The 19484-nt window shown below is 43.7% G+C and overlaps 1 protein-coding gene across 5 annotated transcripts in view; it reads right to left on the bottom strand.

Moving 5' to 3' along the window:
• Positions 1-19379, bottom strand: part of LOC146199535 (PHD finger protein 20-like protein 1) — a 43360-nt gene extending 23981 nt beyond the window's left edge. For 2 of the 5 annotated variants that reach the window (XM_084595043.1, XM_084595041.1), the window contains exons 1-10: positions 18331-19379; positions 16449-16617; positions 14399-14483; positions 14186-14277; positions 11734-11983; positions 9875-10014; positions 7684-7759; positions 5850-5927; positions 4212-4259; positions 2031-2483 (exon numbers count right to left, since the gene is read on the bottom strand). In XM_084595043.1, coding sequence (XP_084451169.1) covers positions 2031-2483; positions 4212-4259; positions 5850-5927; positions 7684-7759; positions 9875-10014; positions 11734-11983; positions 14186-14277; positions 14399-14483; positions 16449-16617; positions 18331-18944 — 2005 coding nt within the window. In that variant the 5' untranslated portion in view covers positions 18945-19379. The remainder of the gene's footprint in view (positions 1-2030; positions 2484-4211; positions 4260-5849; positions 5928-7683; positions 7760-9874; positions 10015-11733; positions 11984-14185; positions 14278-14398; positions 14484-16448; positions 16618-18330) is intronic. The other 3 variants (XM_084595044.1, XM_084595042.1, XM_084595045.1) reach the window with 3 other exon arrangements.
• Positions 19380-19484: the final 105 nt, after the last annotated feature.

Here is a 19484-nt window from a genome sequence, read left to right on the forward strand (position 1 = left end):
GAACGCCAGGTCTGCCTGCTGACAACTGGCAACACGCACAACCGTTTCGCGGTCATTTTATGCTGTATGGCAGATGGGCACAAGTTACCGCCATTCCTTCTGTTCAAGAGGAAAACGGTCCCGACAAAGGAAAAGTTCCCGCCAAAAGTCATCGTGCGGATGAACGAGAAGGAATTTTTTTAATGATGAAATGGCCCTCGAATGGTTTCGTCTCGTGCAGTGCAGGCGTCTGGGGGCACTGCTGAAGCCCCGCAGCATGCTCATCCTGGACTCTTTCCGCGGCCACATAACTGACCGTGTGAAAAAAGCGGCAGCGGACGCGGGATGCGACCTGGTCATTATTCCGGGCGGATTGACACCTATTCTTCAGCCACTGGATGTGGCGCTGAACAAGCCATTCAAAGACCGCATTGGTTCATTCTACAACGAGTGGCTCCAGCAAGAAAACCCAAAGACACCAACAGAGAGGCTGAAGCGAGCTTCTTTGGGCGAAGTGGCTCAATGGGTCAACGATGCTTGGTATGGACTACCAACAGACAATCTCTGCGGCGTTCTCCACGTGCAGCATCTCGGCGCCACTTCCGACGACCAGCGGCAGCAGTGGCTCATAATATGATCGTGACTGTGTCCTCACAAGCGAAGACAGATGTCTTGTGAATGAATAAATGTTTCTTTATGACTCGGCCTTCTGAAATACTTTTCGGGCAAGCTAGGACCGCAGGGTGTGGCAGCGTCGACCTAAATTCAGAGTCTAACTTTTTTTTCCCCAAAAGGGGTCGCGAGTTGGGTGGTCGACTTATAACCTGAGTTGACTTATAATCGGCAATATACGGTACTCGCCAATTTGACCACCGTTAGTTTGGAAGTACGGATAAGCATTTCTGTCGGCGCGGTCCCAGGCTATGCACATGAAAGGCCGACTTCGGACGGGCGCCACCAATTTCCAAACAAAAAACCAAATCATGAAGCAGAAAAGCTTTTTTTTTTCTTGCGACAGTTGTCTATCCTTCCACCCATGAGTAATCAACGAAAGCATGCGGTCAGTCGTGATCATGACGCAGGCTTTTAGCATCGTTAGCTTCAATAGGCATTTCACTATCAGGCGTTCCAGTGATTGTGGGGCATTGGAGTGCGCCCGCCCCAAACGCGACATGATAAAGTGAAAGCGAGGCCTGCCCAACCCGACGAGCACTGGCACTCTGCCGAGTTGAAGAACTGGCACGAAACTGAGTGAAACTATTTTACCGAATACCGTACTCTGTCCTTTATTCAGCTTTAAGTGCTAGAAACAAATGGCTGATGTAATCGAAACACTCGGATTATCGAATGGATCTGAACAAGTTGTCAAAAAAACATTTGCATCACAATAATTTCATTTGCACCATCGATGAAACTGAAGTGAGAATGACATTTCTTTTTCTGGTCTTGTCAAGCGCTTCGCTTTGTGCACTTTGCGCACACTGTCTGGAAAGTCCCTTTCACAAAACGGCCCTATCGTCGTATTTTGAGGATGCTTCACTGGACAGTCCACATAGCCAAGCAATGCGAAATGAACCGCGCAGTGCAGCGAAATTTTCGGCGGATTAAATATTTCTGAATAATCAAAATTACAAATACCAATTTTTGAATACAAATTGAATAACAAGCACACTCGATTCAAATTCAAAAATTTATATTCGCACACCCCTAGTGAAAATGCATTTCTGTAACTGTCACACTTACAATTTTCCATACAAAATGTCTGCATTTTTTTTTTTTTTTTTTTTATGAAGAATCAAACTTTTTCCTTGCATCATACATTATATTTGGTTCAATGGCTCATATGCGGCTCAGGCTATTATGAGCCAAGTACAAGGTTGCATCTTGTGTTTCGAGTTGCGATCGTGTCATGCGAACGCAAATTGGCACAGTTCGTGCTTTCACGCCTTCTCTGCTTGATGCCGCTGTCATTATTCCACATTTTATGAAAGTGCCAAAGTTGCGATGCAATAAAAATTCCCTCTTCAAGCACTGGCTCAATGTCTAATTACCTGCATCAGTCATCATGCCTTCCTCCAGCGCTGCTGAGGGCTCCTGCTTGATTTCAGCTGGCAAGAACGCTGCAGCACTTGTGGATGCCGCCCCCTCGTGAGCAGCTGGCAGGCTTCCCTCATCACACTTGGGATGGGCCTCATTTAAGTCTTGCAACTCACGCTCACGCAAGAAGGCCTCTGATGGCGGTTCCGGCCTGATGATTTCCACTATTGGCTCCTCGGGATCCACAGTGTCTGAAGAAGGTGGGCCGGGGCTGCTAAATGGCGATCCCTGAAAGACACCATCAGCCACTGTCGTCCCCTGTGGTGCAGCTGCAGGTGACTTGCTTCCGTGGTAGTGCTTGAGGTGCGAGGCCAGAAGTGGTTCCTTGCGGAAACTCTTATTGCACCCCTCAAAATGGCACTTGAAGTGGTTGTGGTCCTCCTCGATGATGAACTCCTTGGGGGCAACTGTAAATTGAAACAGGCCAGATCCTTGGAGTGTACGAACCCTGCACTCTTTTAACCTTCGAAACAAATAAGTAAAATAAGCAGTAACATCAAGACAAACTACCATGTCAGTATATGCTCTCTCTCTATCTCACACACACGCACACACACAAAAATCTAAAGCTACAAAATTCGGTTATATAAAGTTGTAACGTAATAAAAATTAACATCTTTAATAACACCTACCTGCTGGCTCAGCATGATCAGTTACTAAAGTTTAGAAATTAAAATATAACTATAATACATATAAAGCAGAAGCATATTAACTGATTCTTGGGAGAACCTTGTATTGCTTTCGATTTCCACATAATGCCGCCAAAATGCAAGCCAAAAGTCTTTAGGAAATAGGGTCTCTAAGCCAGCGATGCAGAAGCTTGCTCGAGAGGTATGGAAGAATAAGGATGAGATGCATGCTCTAGAAATACAGAGCTAATGCAGATGCCCCGTAAAACAATTCACAAGTGAACGCTTCTACAACTCGGCTGAAGCAGTACTTGGTAGAAAAACGAGCTCTAGACCGCAAATTTAAACGTGGTAAGGCAGAGTGGCGCAGAAGACTCCAGGGTAACAGGAACTTTGTTTATCATAAAGTTTGAGATGTGAAATAAAATGAAATGGCAGGTGCGAGATACACGAAGAATGCCCTTCTGGACATAACACAGTTGGGCCACCACTCCTGTCACTTCTGCACTTAAGTGGTGCCGGAAGGCTGAATTACGGGCCCCATGATTAATGTGCTATTAAATTTAAATTAACGATATGGCTCTCGTAGAAATTATGCTGGCTTCAACATTTTGCAAACCTCTGTTCTTTAAACTGTGCTTACTGGATGCAGCTCACTTTCCAGGATGCTCTGGCTGCTCACCTATTAGAATACACTGGAGTACCTGTGCTCCGCAATATAGTCCGGTAAATAAGCAGACTACGCCAGTATTAGACAACATTAGCACAGCATGCACAATCACAATTTCTGCTTGAACACATAGAATGTTGGTCAAATATTTAGGGGAATCCCCCCAAGGTGGGGTAGATTTCTAATAACACAGAATGTTGTTTCAAGACGAACATTTCTGCACACAGCTTGGCTAGTTCACACAGGCTACGGCACTGTGCGTACACTTATTGAGTAGAATATCGATGATACGAATCTCACGGGTTTGCAAAAAATAGCCGTATCAACCAAAACTTGTACCCTCAACAAACTAACACAATCCGTGCAAAAACTGGCGATCGCCAATGCGTGCCACCTCTCAGTCCTTATGGTGCACACTCCGTTGGTGACATCTCACAATGTTCCCTCATCATCCATTCAGGGGAGTTAGAAAATGTGCTGGCTGCACACCACCGCTCGGTGCTCACGATGTGAATAAGGTAGAGGCAATGCTTAGTGTTCATGGGTGCTGTCGCAAGCAACCCCGCTCGAAATCACCCTTAGCGATGCACGAAAGTGTCTGGAACACTCAAATGTCTGGGCATTGTGCACAATGCAATAATTAAGCTGGAGAATTGCCCAAACTCGAACTGTACCAAAATTCCCACTGTCTGTGATCGTATCATCGACAGTCTACTCCTTCACAAGCAAACTCTCTGATCGACGCAAACTCTTAAATGCTAGGCATGCAATTGTGTGGGTGTGCTTGCTAGCAGCTGTTAAAAGAGTGACAGTGCAAAAAAAAGACAAGGGCTTACTGCGTCTGCCATCTGGTGTATACTGCGCAGGTGCTGACACCTCTAAACCTTGGCAGGTTAAAAAGAAAAAAAATAGAGGAAAAGGGGAGTCAGTTAAGGAGCACTTATAACGATAATAATATTAGGGGTGTGCAAATACTCAAATAGTCGAATATGAATCGAATAACAAGTTCTCAAATTATTCGACTCGCAAATCAAACACCTAGTATTCAGATGACCAAATTAATATATTTTGCGGCAGGCTCGGAGCCGGTGCAGGAAAGACGATGTATCGTAAAATCTCGTTAATTGGTTTGGAAACCCAGATAATTCCAACAAGAAGCACGGTCCCGACTGACACCCATGTAAGTCTGTGTAAATCGTTCATTTGGATAGGCACAACCCACGAAGCCAGTGATCATTTAAATAGACCTCCCTGAACATGAATTGCCTGAAACAGTAGCGTACGTGTACCTCACACTTGACATCAGTAGCAGGCGCAATGACGTCGGGAATCCTCCATAGCCGAAATACAGCCCAGCAGCATATTTTCAGTTTCACTTTTCTTAGCATCCCACCGCTACCGTTGGGCACGCACATCGATCAGTCGCACCGCTTCAAACATTTCCCAGTCACTGGTCTCTTAGTTCTATTTTGGGATGGAGTCGTGGTGCTCTAACACTTAAGCACGTTTCCCTCCCTTACATCCACATGGTTCCTCCATGCTTCAAGCATGCTGACCCGCTGCATTCTGAGGATGCTTCACCGCACGTGCATCACTGCACATATGGCATATGTGGTGAAGCATCCTCGAAACGTGACGGGGCCATTTGCAAAGAGGCCACACTGCTACTGCGCCGCAGTGCGAAAAGGGCTGCGCAGACACTGACGATTCCGGCAGAGATTCCCTACAATGTGCGGAAAGCAAATCGAAGCACTCGACAAAAATCTAGCAAAAATTGTTGTCGCCTTGCTTTCACCTCTAGTATAGACATCTATACTCTCAGCACTCATTAGACAAAATGACTATAATGCAAACGGTTCCTGGAAGCTTCTTAGGCACATCCGATAATTTGAATATTTTTCCTGGTCCCTTGAAGGTGGAATGAATGTCCCCTGGAGGCAAAGTGTATATGCTTGGCTCTGCTGAACGAATTTCAATACCCAAACTATTCAATATTCGAATTATTATTCAGATTTTTTTTTTTGCGATTCGATTTGAGATTTACCATTTGGTATTAGCACACCCCTAAATAATCATGTTAAAATATAATAAAAAAAGATCACTCAGACGTGACCGCAAGGCACCCACACAAATTTACAATCCTCCATGCACTGGACATGCACTATGAGCTCTCTCTCTCTTAAAAATGTAAAAAAGAAAACCAAATGTTGTTCTAAAGTAGATATATTTAAATGCAGAATGAGAGCTTGCCCAGCAGAACAAGTCTTATATAATAATAATATGATATGATATAAATATATTATAATACAGAACACTGGGCAATAGTAACTTTTTCACCATAACCACACCAGTGGTGGCAAAATGTGTCAAATTCAACAAACCAAAGGAAAGGCAACTTTCCCAAAGAAATAGGCCTAAAAGTATGCAGCACTCCTAAAAATATTCAGGGGGAAAAGCGGGAAAAGTGCTCCTACCGGTGGATCCACAGTAATCTTGACTTGCACCAGAATGCGTAAAGTCAAGTGATGTGCGGAAACTACCATCTGCAAAATCTGTTAATGAAAGCATTACATGCAATTAGCAAAGCAGGGTCAGCTACATGAAATGTGGCGTGGTGGTGAACTCCCTTCCAACCGTACAGCCTGAAGAACACTAGTACAGTAGCATTAAAATGTTGATGAGGTTTAATGTGAAGGCACTAAAGGCCCCGGTCTCCAGAAAATCTTAGGTTGCTGGCATCTTGAGTGAAAAATTACAAGCAAGGCTTTAGCAGATGTTAGCTGGTAGTTGGGCAGTGATTGCCCGGTGGGTTGTGTGAGGCCATGAGGCCATACAACATGGCAGTACACTTGCACACTGACAGCTGGATGGATGGATGGAATATAGGAGCGTCCCCTTTGAAACGGGGTGGTAGCAGTAGCTATCATGCTCATTTTTCTCCCTATATCAGCCACCGTACGATACAGCGCCACCTGGTGCCCTCAAGGCGATCCACATGTGTGCAATGAAGTATCGCAATAGCGGATCACGGTAGCGGATCGCGCTATGTTATGACTCTTAGCTAAAGATGGCATGTCGACGTCCAGATCACTGCCCACTGTTTCAGTTGAATGGCTTCCACATCTGTACGTTCCCGATAGTACCAGTGCAATAAGAATTATTGAAATCTGAGCATGCAATGAAAGTTATTACATTTAAGAAATTGAGAAAAAAAAAAAAAAAGCGCGTTTCAATTGCAGATTTTCAGAAGACACTGGGCACAAGAAATCAGAGCAGCGGAAGCTTGCATGCATTTGTTGTCTCACCAGGGCAGGCCACAACCGCACATTTTAATGAAGTTGTCATTCCGCGTATGCGACATAGACAGGGCAGGGGCAACACACACTTCAAAAAAAAGCTCCCTCTATCTACATTTGCTGGTAGGACTGGAAGGCACACCGACTCGCCCCCAACCCTTGTCTCTTGTAGCCTGGCAGACTTTTATTTTTTGCCGCTGCTTCTCAGTGCAGTTTCAGCAGTTTAAAACTCTCGCCTTTCCGAAAGTTCAAAACTAAATGCCAAGTGATGCCCCTGGCGTTGTTTTTATTGAATTTCGCTCACTTTCACGCCTTTCACTTTCACAACGCTCACGTCCGGCAACAAAGCTATAACTGGGTATTCAACCAATAAGAAAGGCAGCGCGCCAAGTCTGACTGACACCTCATTTCCGCCGTCAAATATCACCGCTATGCGACGACCCCACAAGCTCGGAATGGGCATTTCTGGACAAGAATAAAATGTTTATATTACAATTTCGGCAATCTATTCAGTACTCAGGCAAGACAATGTTTCATACTATGCCTACAAAGAATTAAGATAATGCGCTTGCCTATTTCGCAGGACCCATTTAAAAGCTGAGCTTGTGTGTCCCCAAAATTTTTATACCAATGTACTCAGTACACTGTCACCACTGCATAGCATTTTAACATGCAGGAATGGTAACGAGTACCTATGTGCTAACAACGAATGTGTGCAGTATAAAAGATTCTACCAACACCGTGTATGATTTGTGCAAAAAACTTCATGAAGTTAACTGGAAAAATGCATAAATGAGGCTTTATTGAGTCAGGATGCAGCAATTTAGTGAGCATAATTATCAGAAAAAGCAGCACTATGAAAAGTCTAAGCTGGCTACATCATGGCTAAATCATACATGCAAACAAGACTTTAACAAGGCCAGTACTTATGCTATCTCTCTGTTTTATGCTTTAAGTGAGAAAGAAAGCATAAAAACTAAAGGCAACAATACACCAGATGTAAACGCCTTACCTCTTCCTGTGACTGAAGCCTTTCTATCCCGTTTTGGTGATGATTCGTCTCCAGCAAAACTTGGTTTACGCTTATTCTGCACAGAGACGTGCCCAACATTAGTGTCACTTCATAGAATGTCATCCGATTAAAACAAGCTGGGGAGAGAGTTGTACAGCTAGGGGAAGATGAAGCACAAAAAAAGACAACCAGGGTGTCTAGCAAACCACTATTTTCAAGATCCCTGACTTTCCCAGATTTTCCCTATTTTAGTTGAAATTCCCTGACGAGTGAAGAGGCTAAAAAATGTAGCTGCTGATAATAAGCACTGACGAATAATTCCCAGCAAAAAACTATTTATCAATCATATTCTGCAATTTACAATAGTGAATTAGTGTTATTGGCCAGTAAAAATGTCAAAAGTTGACTGAAGATTACCTAAAAGCGCACTGATGCCAGCCTCAACAGAGCTCTTTGACACTACCAGTTGTGAAACCCATGTATAAAAAAAAAGATTTTGATTGGTAAAAATTTGAGTGTATCGAGGCACCCTAGGTGCATAATAGTGGCGCCCGTGGCCATTAAAAGAAACTGTGCCTAAGTTGCCAACTTTCAGATTGTTGATAAATGTGCAATCACCTGGAAAACAAAATTAGTTGAAGACTTGCAGTGGCGAAAATTCTTAAATATAACAGCCATAGAGTTAATTAAGGGGAGATGCGATTCTTAGAATGGTCAAAAATGGTCAAAAATTAATTTTGAGAAAAACTCATTTTCGGAATGTTTATCCTTTCGAGCACCTGCATTCAGATTATTAACATATAAAATACCAGCGCAGAAAACAAGGTCAAAGGAACACAAAACAACAGGACAGCGCCCGTCGTGTCGTTTTGTGTTCTTTGTCCCCGTTTTTTGCGCTGGTATTTTTATGTGCTAAGTATGAACCAACTGGCCCAAGGAGCTATATTGATCAAATTATTAACGCTGAATTCGGTCATGAGATGCAATAAAATCGGCTTTCAAAATGTCACGGCAGCCATGAAATGCCCCCCGAAAAAGGAAATTTGTTCTAATTTCCTGCGCTCCGCAGGCGTTGCAGCCGGCTGATTGCCGTCATCTTGGGCTTGGTTTGAAACTGTTTTCTTTGTGTGGAATTTGCACCATCTCAAAATGCCTGCGCACGCCGGTTTTCTGAAGGCCATTTATAGTCTGATTAGCTCTGACGGGGCGCGCTTGAAAGTGTGCCGTTCAGAGTTTCCCATTGACTGCCGTGATCAGCGCGACATTTTTTTGTTGTTTGTTTTGCGTTTGCCCCCATGACTGCCGCTTCGTGTTTCTCGATCTATGCTGCCTGATGACGACACAGCGGGTTCAAATTACAATGCGAACAGTACACCTCAAGTTGACGCCGCCCTCGCGTACTACTCTAAGGCGGAGCCAGAGCACTGTGTTGAGTGGTCGGCACAAAATCCGTTCTGTCAGGGAAATCAGCAACCCAACGCAAGTTTTACCACACAGCGCGAAATGTGACGACAGTACCGAGTCCGCGATTGTGGACATGGAAGTGATAAGTGAGGCTGCTGTGTTGGCCACACGTTGAGCACAAAAAAAAAAAACAAAAAAAAAAAAACAAGAAACTGCATGAATAACATACTTGCTGTGCCCAATGTCAAAATAAAAATGCACTGCAGAATATATCGTGCTATTTTCCCTGACTTGGCAAAATTTTTGATGGTTTCCTTGACATTTCCCTGATTTTTCCCGGCGCATGAAATTTCCCTGACAATTCCCGGTTTTCCCGGTTGCTACACACCCTGACTACACACACAGAGTTGAAGGATCATTTATCCTTATCTGCACCTGATAGGCCAGCACCTGCAGTCCAATGAAAGTGGTGTAATTACAATTAACATTCGATTACTGCTGCAGTGCCAGTTCACTGCTTTGCTCGCAAGCTTTCTGCAGTGAAAGAAGCCCCCGAAGCAATTTGTTTTCTCCTCTGAATCTCTCATCATCCTTGGCAGCTCTCTTTACATTAGAATGGTTATTGAAAATGGCAGTTTCGCTGAACGTCTGCATCTCAGGTTCTCTAAAAAGCACCATGTGCAAGCTTAAGAACAGAAGCCCGGCAGATGTCAACATGCTTCTATTCTAACATGGTCAATCAGCCATTTCTTGAACAGCGTAAGCTGTTACTAAAGTAGACACTTACATCGCCCCTGCGCCTGGAGCTTGTTGGTGTTCCTGGGTGGTTAGCCTTCTTGGCCATGAATTTACCTCCTACCAGGAGTATTTTCTTCTTCGACTGTGAGGAGGTACTTGAGGTGCTTGTGGCAGGTGAAGTGCTAGCGTCTGCAAAACAACCAAAACCAGTCCTGGCATGGCATACCTCCGAGTGATGAGACATGGGCAAACTTCTAGCTTACTTGGATCGAGGCAGCTCAGGCTACTCTTGAGCCCGGCGAGTTAACGTATTTTACCACAGTTCCTCGTGCTGCCCCGTTCCCAGTTCTACTCTGTGTCTCATGCAATGCAACTCACGGCACGGTACTGCATTCACGCACCGCCCAAAAGCAACTGCCACTGTTTACAATGCGACTCGGACAAGTTGGGAAATGAAAGCATCATTTCGTCACGAGTGCACAGTTTCCACTTCACAGAGCATCATATCTCTTTGTGCAAGACTTAACATTACCAGGGTGCTCTGCTGTCTTCATGCGTGTAAGATGAAGTGGATATGGCCAACAGAATATCATCTGAAGCTACAAGTTTGCTCGGAGGAAGTGTAGCAATGATGTGCAAACGTGCAATGCAGTTACTGTGTGCTGCCGGGCTAGTGGAATGGTAGGGTCGTATATGCCCCAGTTTTTTCAAACCTCAATGTGAGCATATTGCCGAAACGCTAATATTCCAAGTTAACGAGACACTGCATACAGTTAAACCTCTATGTAACGAACCTTCATGTAGCGAATTCCTCGATATTATGAAGTTTTTCAATTTCCCAACGCCGCCCCCATTGAAACTCCGTGCAACGAACATGTCGCGGCGGTTGACCTTGATGTAACAAAACTCGCGGCACCGACTGTCTCTTAGCTAGTGCCGAGTCGCTGGAAATTTGGCACAACCCCGCAAGTTTCAGGACGATAAAAAACGAACTGAAGTGAGAGGAACGCCTATTATAGCAACGAGCGACCATAGCTGATACAGCGCAGACACCGCATCTCCTTGGCAGACGCAGCAGTCTCTGCTGCTTTTGCTCTCGGAACATGGCACTACAGATTTCATGACTAAAAGCGGCCAAAGAGTAACGAAAAAGATGCTGGGAGAGCAGCGCGCGTCCATCGCTGCCATGCGGTCGCTCGCGGGCTCCCGCGTGTCGGTTTCCTGGGTAAGCAGTGGTGGGCGAGCGCGCGCGGCAGCGGCTGCGGCGCTAACGCACGTGCTCTCCACCAGACTGATTCCTCTCCTACTCCTTTCCCCGCTCTCTCATAGACGCGTCGCACGAGCCACAGAGGAGGCGGAGGCTGCCGCCGCAGTCGCCCCGCACTATAATCGCGATCGCGAAACAGTTCACCGCTTTTATGACTTCATATAATTATGATTTACTGCAAACACTTTCAAGGTGGTTTCCCTTACATCATGGCTTAATCTGGTTTTCGTTCTACATTGTCCTTCTGGGTCTTCACGCGAAAACTGCATGTAACGAAAAATCGCGAACATTTTACAATTTCATTATAACCAGGTTTAACTGTACACAACCAATGGCCTTCAAGAGTAACTAGTAAACAAGAGACCACGCATACCGGGCCTCAATGCATGAACTCAGCTTTGTGCTTACTTTTTGCGACACTCCAATGTAACGAAAAATCGCGAACATTTTACAATTTCATTATAACCAGGTTTAACTGTACACAACCAATGGCCTTCAAGAGTAACTAGTAAACAAGAGACCACGCATACTGGGCCTCAATGCATGAACTCAGCTTTGTGCTTACTTTTTGTGACACTCCAATCACAGTCACGCTATAAATGCGATACCACTCAACACTAAGGACACACGTGCCCACACACCTCTCCTTTCCTGCCTTTTGCTCTCCGACTTGGAGCTCTGCTTGGGCGGCCGGGATTTGGCTACCTTGTCACCGGTCTTCTTGGTGTCCGCAGATGCTTGCACCTTCCCAGCTTCAGGATGAGACTTCCTAGACTCCTGGGACAACTTCCGCTGCTCCCCATGCTTGGCATGGCTTTTCTTTGAAGAGTCGCTTGACGAATCACGCTGGCGCTTGCTTTCAAATTCCCTTTGAGGTGCTCGAGGAAACACCTGCACCGTTACCAGAAACAGATGCACTCGCAGCACAAGTGACCAACCGCATAAGCAATGATGAAAAATGTAGTGCTGTACATATCATGATAATGAATGCTGGCAATGCAAAAACACGCAATCACCAGAATCACAGCAGCCAACTTGAATTAGGTGAAATATCCAGATATGAAAAGTGCAAGCGTATGCTATGTCATTTTGTAGGCTAGTGAAACACTTCTCTGAATAGCTTAAATGGACCAAAGCACATAGATTCTTAAGCTCAAAAATGCAAGGTGAAGCTGTTTTGTTGTTGTTTGTTTTGTTTTGTAGGGTTTAACGTCCCAAAGCAACTCGGGCTATGAGAGACGCCGCAGTGGAGGACTCCGGAAATTTCGACCGCCTGGGCTGATGGCAGTACTAAATGCGTTGTACAATAATGATCAAGGCAAGCATGTTCATTTATATCAACTCTTTTTATACCAGGAGTGTTTTTACCATGCCCTTTCGCACTATCAAAAAGCACCACACCTAATATACATGGCCACAGTGAAGCACATAAGCCTTCAGATGCAATGTCCACACTTGTCGTAGTGACTTGAATGCTATAAAACCTCGCCTATCCAGAGGATAATCTCCAGCAATTTGCAGAAATGCGGGTGTGTAACATCTAAGCCGATGTCTGAACAATCTCGTGTACATACAAAAAATATTGAGTCAAGCATGAGATACGAACACAGGAATCCATTTTGTTGAATGGGTGGGTCACCATGTTGTAGTTCTGGTATGGGTCTGGTGAGTTTCAATTTTCATTTGCTTTCTTTTTTGCAATGTGAAAGCTTTATAAAGTGCATCAAATGTGTTGATGTGGTCAAACAGTAACTTAGTGGCACACGAATGGGTAAAAAGAAAAAATGGAAGCATATTAATGCAGTTAAACTGAGAAGGCGTACGAAAGCATGTGTTTAGTCTTGCCAGCTCATGGCTTTAATTTGTGTTTAGAAGTTGATGAAGGCAATGACATGCAATGCACAGAGCAAGAGAGCGGCAGTAGAACATGCAGGTGATCAACTGCTGCAATAGCTATGGTGTTCCGCATTTGCTTCCCATGAAAAATACTTGGATTCAAATCAGCTCTGCTCTGAGAGCATTTTTTATGTTGTTGCTATGCTAGGTTCTTTCTATGAGGTCAAACCAAGGCCAGCCAGATGCAGGCTCGGAATTGGTGACTGTTGCACTAAATGAAGTATAACTCAGACCTTGAAGACACTGCTGAATAACGATACAGAGATATGGGAATCCCAGAGGCTAATTATTCAAACAGAATTTTTTTTTTTTTTTGCGTGTTCAATGCTTGAATACTCTTTACAAAAATCTGAAGTTTTGAGAAGTCCAACCCCCATCCCCTCAACACGCACACTAGATAATAATTTGCACTTGAAGGGATAACCTGACAATAACAAGTGAGAGGACATTAAGTTTGGATAGGATGACAGAAGTGATGGAAGGAAAGCAGCCTTCCACGTGGAAAAAAAAAAAAAAAAAAAGGAATTAGCAACTGTTTTAAAAACTGGTCCCAGTAAAATTGCAAGTTATACCCAGAAGAAAGAAAAGAAAGGACTAGGAAGAAGAAGGAGGAGAAGAAAGTATAGATTGCCACACTTTTTACTAACATCCCAGAAGCAGCGACAACAAATACAGCTCGCTACCATATGCAATCGACACATGTTCTGTAACATCACTGCTTGAACCTGGCTCTCTGCGACATCCTCAACAACAAACCTTTTCTTCCATTTCCACTTTTTTTTTTTCAATATTTTTCCATTCACTGCTTTGACCGCACAGCACGTCGCAGAGGCGGTGTGCTTCCAATTTTTAAAATTCTTTTGTCACAGGTTCACCCACAAACAAAAAAAAAATAATTAAAAAAAAAAAGCTTAGAGGACATTTGTTGCGATTGCCTCCAATCATCAGAAACTTATTTTCGTTACATGTCATCACATTTGTGCTAAGAAGGGGCACACTTGTTCTAAGCAGTGCAGAGGCAGTGCTGAATACAGAAACAAGAACTATTATGTGCTTCTACAGCATAAATTAAAAAGAAAAGGATGTGCAGATTTTTTTTCTTATGATATAGCTTCCACTACTTAAATATTACAGCTTGCCGCCCCTATCTATGCAAATTTGATACCATGCAGAATAAGCCACAGATGAAAGACTTACCACACTGCCTTTCTGGTCACTGGGCATTTTCTCCACTTTGATAGCCTTCAACGTCTTTACAATACCATCATAGAAAAGCACAGAGTAAGTCCCTGTAACAAGCAGCATGATGAGATTAGATCACCTGCACCAAGAAAGCGCACTTGAAAACCAGAATAATTGCTAATAAGACAACTACAAAACCTCGTAATAAATAAAATGACCATACGGTACCTCCTTCATTTACCTCCAATATTTTCGCTGGGTACTTTTTGCGGTCGCCCCAGCGTGCGAGCACCTCTTCCCCTTTCTTGTATTCCTATAGGAGAATACCAAGCAAAATATATAAATGCCCACAGATGTCAACATTAAACGATTCAATGCAAAAGGAGATGGTACAAGTTGCTATATACACAAATTAATGCACCCAAAGCAATATTTGCATAAACGTCCGAAATACTAAAAAAAAATAATAAATATGGCTCTTAATCCTACATTTCTTCACATTTCCACAATTCTGACTTTTTCATTGACGCTGATCTATATCTATACTTCACCAGCACATTTCACACACACACACACACACACACACACACACACACACACACACACACACACACACACACACACACACACACACACACGCGCGCGCGCACACGCGCGCACACGCACGCGCACGCACACACACACACACACACACAGACACACACGAGTGCAGTGCATGCAAGCAACCTACTCTACATGAATCTCAGCTGCGATGACATATACAAAGAACACATAGCAACGAAAGAGTGTCCCGACACTGTAACGACAAATTTGTTAGATGATAAACCAAACTTCAGACTTGTATGGCCCAATGGTTAAATGGAGAGAAAAAAAAAAAGAAGAGAGACGAGAAATGACAGAAGAAAAGGAACAAATATGTAATAAAAATAAGTACTATATAAAACCAGTACAACTCCTTATTATTCACTATGAACTAACTAAAAGGAGAGTTTTTCAGCCGAAGCCTAGAGAACAATATGATATTAACAAATTTGCAACAGTTCACAAAAGATTTTGACAACAGCCCCAACCATAAGCTGTGTGCCCCAACCAATCAGATTCTACAAAAAAAAAAAACAACAACTATGCAGTTGTTATGTGGGCTGCCCCACTATACACACAGGTTTATAGAACTTCAATGTTGAAAATGTAAACATTTTGCAAAACTCTACACAGACTAGAAGCATGTGTCCTGTACAACTTCCGATTCCTTGAGCTCATGTCTTTGTTTAGAGAGAGCTGTTCTACCTAGCGAGTGAGGGACTGAGAATTCGAGCTATCATTAATATGCTAATGCCAAGAACTAGTCACAACTTACAATAATGTACAAAACATGAACAGTTATTCTTAGGCATCCTGCATGCGATGCAAAAAGGCAGGAAATGCATCAGATGAAATAAGTTTGCATGTTTTTTTTTTCTCTAGCATTATGTTTTGACTGCCTCCAACAATATTATACTTCTGTGGAGCTGCATAAGGCAGCAGGGATCCCAAGACTTCAAAGCGATAGATATTATGTTGTCCTAAAAAGGAGTTTTACTATGCGGTTCCTATAACAAGTCAAACACAACCTAGTTGAAATAAAGATGAGGCAGTGAGCATGGACAGGACCAGGCAGGACATGTAATGCACATGAAAAAAGCAAGGGGCCCATTAAGGTAAAAGATATATGTAGCAGGGGACAGCAAAAGGCCAAATGAGCCGATAGGACTAGGAAGTTTGCAGGGACAGGATGGCAGGACAGGATTAATTGGAGATAAGTGCAAGAGGCCTCTGTTGAGCAGTGGACATAAGTGGCCAGATTATGATGAAAAGGAAGTTAAATATGATAAATAATGACATAACAAGATATGAAAGGGAATCTGTAAGAATGACTTACACCTTTCCAAAATATACAGTGACAGTGGATGCGAGTTGATAAATATCACCTCACATTTTTTTTTTTTTTTTTAATATAAAACCGTTACCCAGATTGGTACAATTTTATGGTTACTACCCTGAAATCTTAAACATATTGGTAATGTGAATTTCCTGAACACATTCTTGTAACAAATTAAGCTAGCTATATTTGTTTAAAAACTTTACAAAACTTAATCAGTGATCAGAGTATTACAATAAAAGAAAAAATTGCACCAAGTATGCATGTGCAGTGCTAGCAAGCCAGCTCACCAAAACAGAGAGGGGGAAAAGCAACAAAAAGAAGGCAAAGAGGCAAGTGTAAACATCAAATGGCGCTTACTGATTTTTTTGAATGAGCTTTCACTTCCTTGCGTGTGTGAAGGTGAGAAGCAAGTCGCAATCGTGGACTGTCCACGGGAAGCCACTCATCGTAGCGAGAACTCCAACCCTCAAAGTGAATAAGCACGTCCCCATCGTCTTCATCAACACTTACAACCTTAGCAGCATACCTGGACCACAACAACAAGGATTAATGGTTAAATTTACTATGAAGTCACTTCTCAGCAACAACTATATATCTATATATATGCCAGATGATTGCATATGGTGGCAGCGTGTCTTAAAAAGGACGCTGTAGTCACATACAAACCATGCTCAATTTTCAGGCATACATTTGCCTGTCCTTTAAACACAGGAGCAGTCCTTCCTTTTCATTCACCAAATGGTCGGCATATTTATGTAGTACTCCTTAACTCTGAAACCTCATCCCAAAAATTACAGCTTCTATAACTGAAGCAGTATAATGTAAAGAACACTTTCTGGACCATATGCTAGAAATTAGAAATTTTAGGCCATGCTGAGCTCACTGTTTTAAACAAACAGAAACCACTTGGCAAAGAGGACAACATTCTTTCTGATTGAATTGCTGGCCTACCCCCCACATGTTACAAATATTTGCACAAACAAAATAAACTCTCCTCTTTACTGTTTAAAGAACAAAGCACAGGAAATCAGTCAGCAGCTGCTGATTTATTAATACACTTTCCCATCACTGAAGCATAAATCCATTCTGAAGCCCATTTTCACTTCTATCTGCCTCTCGCTCCTCTGCAGCAACAGCACATTGGTCTATCAAATATGTTTGACAAGCTCCCCAAAAAACAGTTCATGACCTATATAAAAGGAATGCAAAGAAAAGAGGGAAGCCTAACTATCGTGAACTACACTGCACTAACTAGCCCCAACCCAAAGCCCTACTGCTACATAAACCAATTTATGTTGAAAGCGATGCCGATAAAATGAACATAATTTGTTGCAGCCAGCTAGGCCACATATATGCTCTATTGCCACAGTAATGTATGCAGCAAACAAAAATTTGCACCCAGAGTACAATCCAGTCGTTAAGCTAGGATGGAAAAAAAAAAAAATTCTTGAAATGCGTCACAATGACCTAACGGCTTATCAAAAAGACAAACCTGTGATTGTTTGGGCACACAGGACAAATCAATAAATCAGCTGCACATGAAAGATGCGACTCCTGATGCATCGGCCGCATCACAACACACATGCATTTTACAGTATCAAAGACATGAATTCAGTGTGCCACTCTACTCTCGGAAAATAAAGAAACCACGACAGCGTTAACACCCTAGCTATGTTCGCTGCACCTTTTAGGGGCTCCGATTAAAACCATCACTCACTCTTGAAGGCGTCGAAAACCAATTATGGGGTAAGCGGGACAGTAATAACGAATGAAGGAACAAATACACAGATATAATCAACCTCTTGACCAGCCCAGTTACCTATTTTGCAGCAATTCAGGGCAGTTTACACAAGTCGCAAGGACATCACAGGTGAGCAGAGAGGTATGTACCGCTTCCGAAACCTGGCTAACAACGTTCTCAAACACAAATTACCCGGGAAACAGCACAATACATAAGCGATATACCTAAATGAGCGTGCAAGGTGAATAGCTGCGTGGGTTCCAAGCCAAGAACGTGATCCACAATGCAGCAGCAATCAACGCGGACCGTCTTTGTCGAGTTTAGTGTTAGCAACCCCGTCACGCTAAACGAATCACGCTTCGGGACACACAGCACTCGCAGGGAAAAAAAAAGAGAAAACAAAAGTTTATAAAAGCTTTCCCGGGGAAATTATAATACGACTACCTCGATTTTTCAAGCGACGACGATCACAATGGGGCACCTTTCGCTGCCACTCACCACTTGTCTTGAAAATCTCTCGCCTCGACCCGAGTCCCAGGAGTGTAGACTGGCAAAGCACGGGAACGCCTCCGCTTGTGGCCACTGGTGCTGCCGGCGCCGCTCTCGGCATCTGGCTCCGATTTGTCGTTTGAGGTTTCGCTACACCAACGTTTGTTAGGTTCGTCTTTGCTCCGGCTCTCACCCTCGCGGGACTGTTGACCTGCAACGTTTTTATCAACAGATGCGTCGCTTTCGTTTACTATGGGAACGCAAACGCCCTGTTGTGCATCCTCATCCAATGACGAGGTTAAGGGCTCGAGCGCGCCGCGCGAGCTTTCCGATGCCACGCTGTCGGGTGCTTTCGTGTCCTCAATGCTGCCATCGTTACTCTGCTCGCTTTGTTGCGCTGAGTTGTCGTTGCTGTCCAGCGTGTTTTCGCCGACCGCTTCGTTCACGGTGTCGTCTGTGCAGAACTGGCTCGATGTATCCGACCGGCTTTCCTCCACGTTTTCAACGACACTGCCGGCGCTCGACTCAGTCGTGAACTCTAAGCGGCCTGAAAATTGCGACGCGACGATCTTGGTGCCTTCGACGAACCCGTGATTGGCGTCACAGGACGATTCTTCCATCATCTTGATGCACTTTCTGCCCGAAGGCGTTCGGCGGATTAATAACTGGAGCCCCGGAGCCACCTGTCACTCAACCGTAAACGCACTCGAGTTAGTACGGAATGCGGTAGAGTGTCAGACGTTATGTATTCGGTGAAATGTGCTTCTTTCGTCGGCTTCTAGGCAGAGGCGCGAACTTGAAGCAGCTAATAAGCGTCGGCATCACTCCGGTACACAACGTGCTGCGCACTGACTGAAGTGAACCGCTTTACAACAAGGACGTCTTCTTTCATGAAAGCCGACTCATAGTTCCTAGTGCCCTTGTAAGCTGCACCCATCAGGTAACAAAGATAATGAGTACAATTTGATGAACAAAACAACACTACTCACGCATAAACTACACACACGAACGAAGCACACCCGCCATGACTGAACGGCGAACGCAAATGTTGCGTTTGATCACGCCTAAACACGCAATGACAAAAATATAAAAATAACCCCACTGAAAATAAATGTAGACAAGTTAGAAAACAATAATAATAATTAGTATTATGTTTTTCTGCA

Source organism: Amblyomma maculatum, chromosome 2, assembly GCF_055883805.1.
Source record: "Amblyomma maculatum isolate TAMU_Amacu chromosome 2, ASM5588380v1, whole genome shotgun sequence".
Lineage (NCBI taxonomy): Eukaryota > Metazoa > Arthropoda > Arachnida > Ixodida > Ixodidae > Amblyomma > Amblyomma maculatum.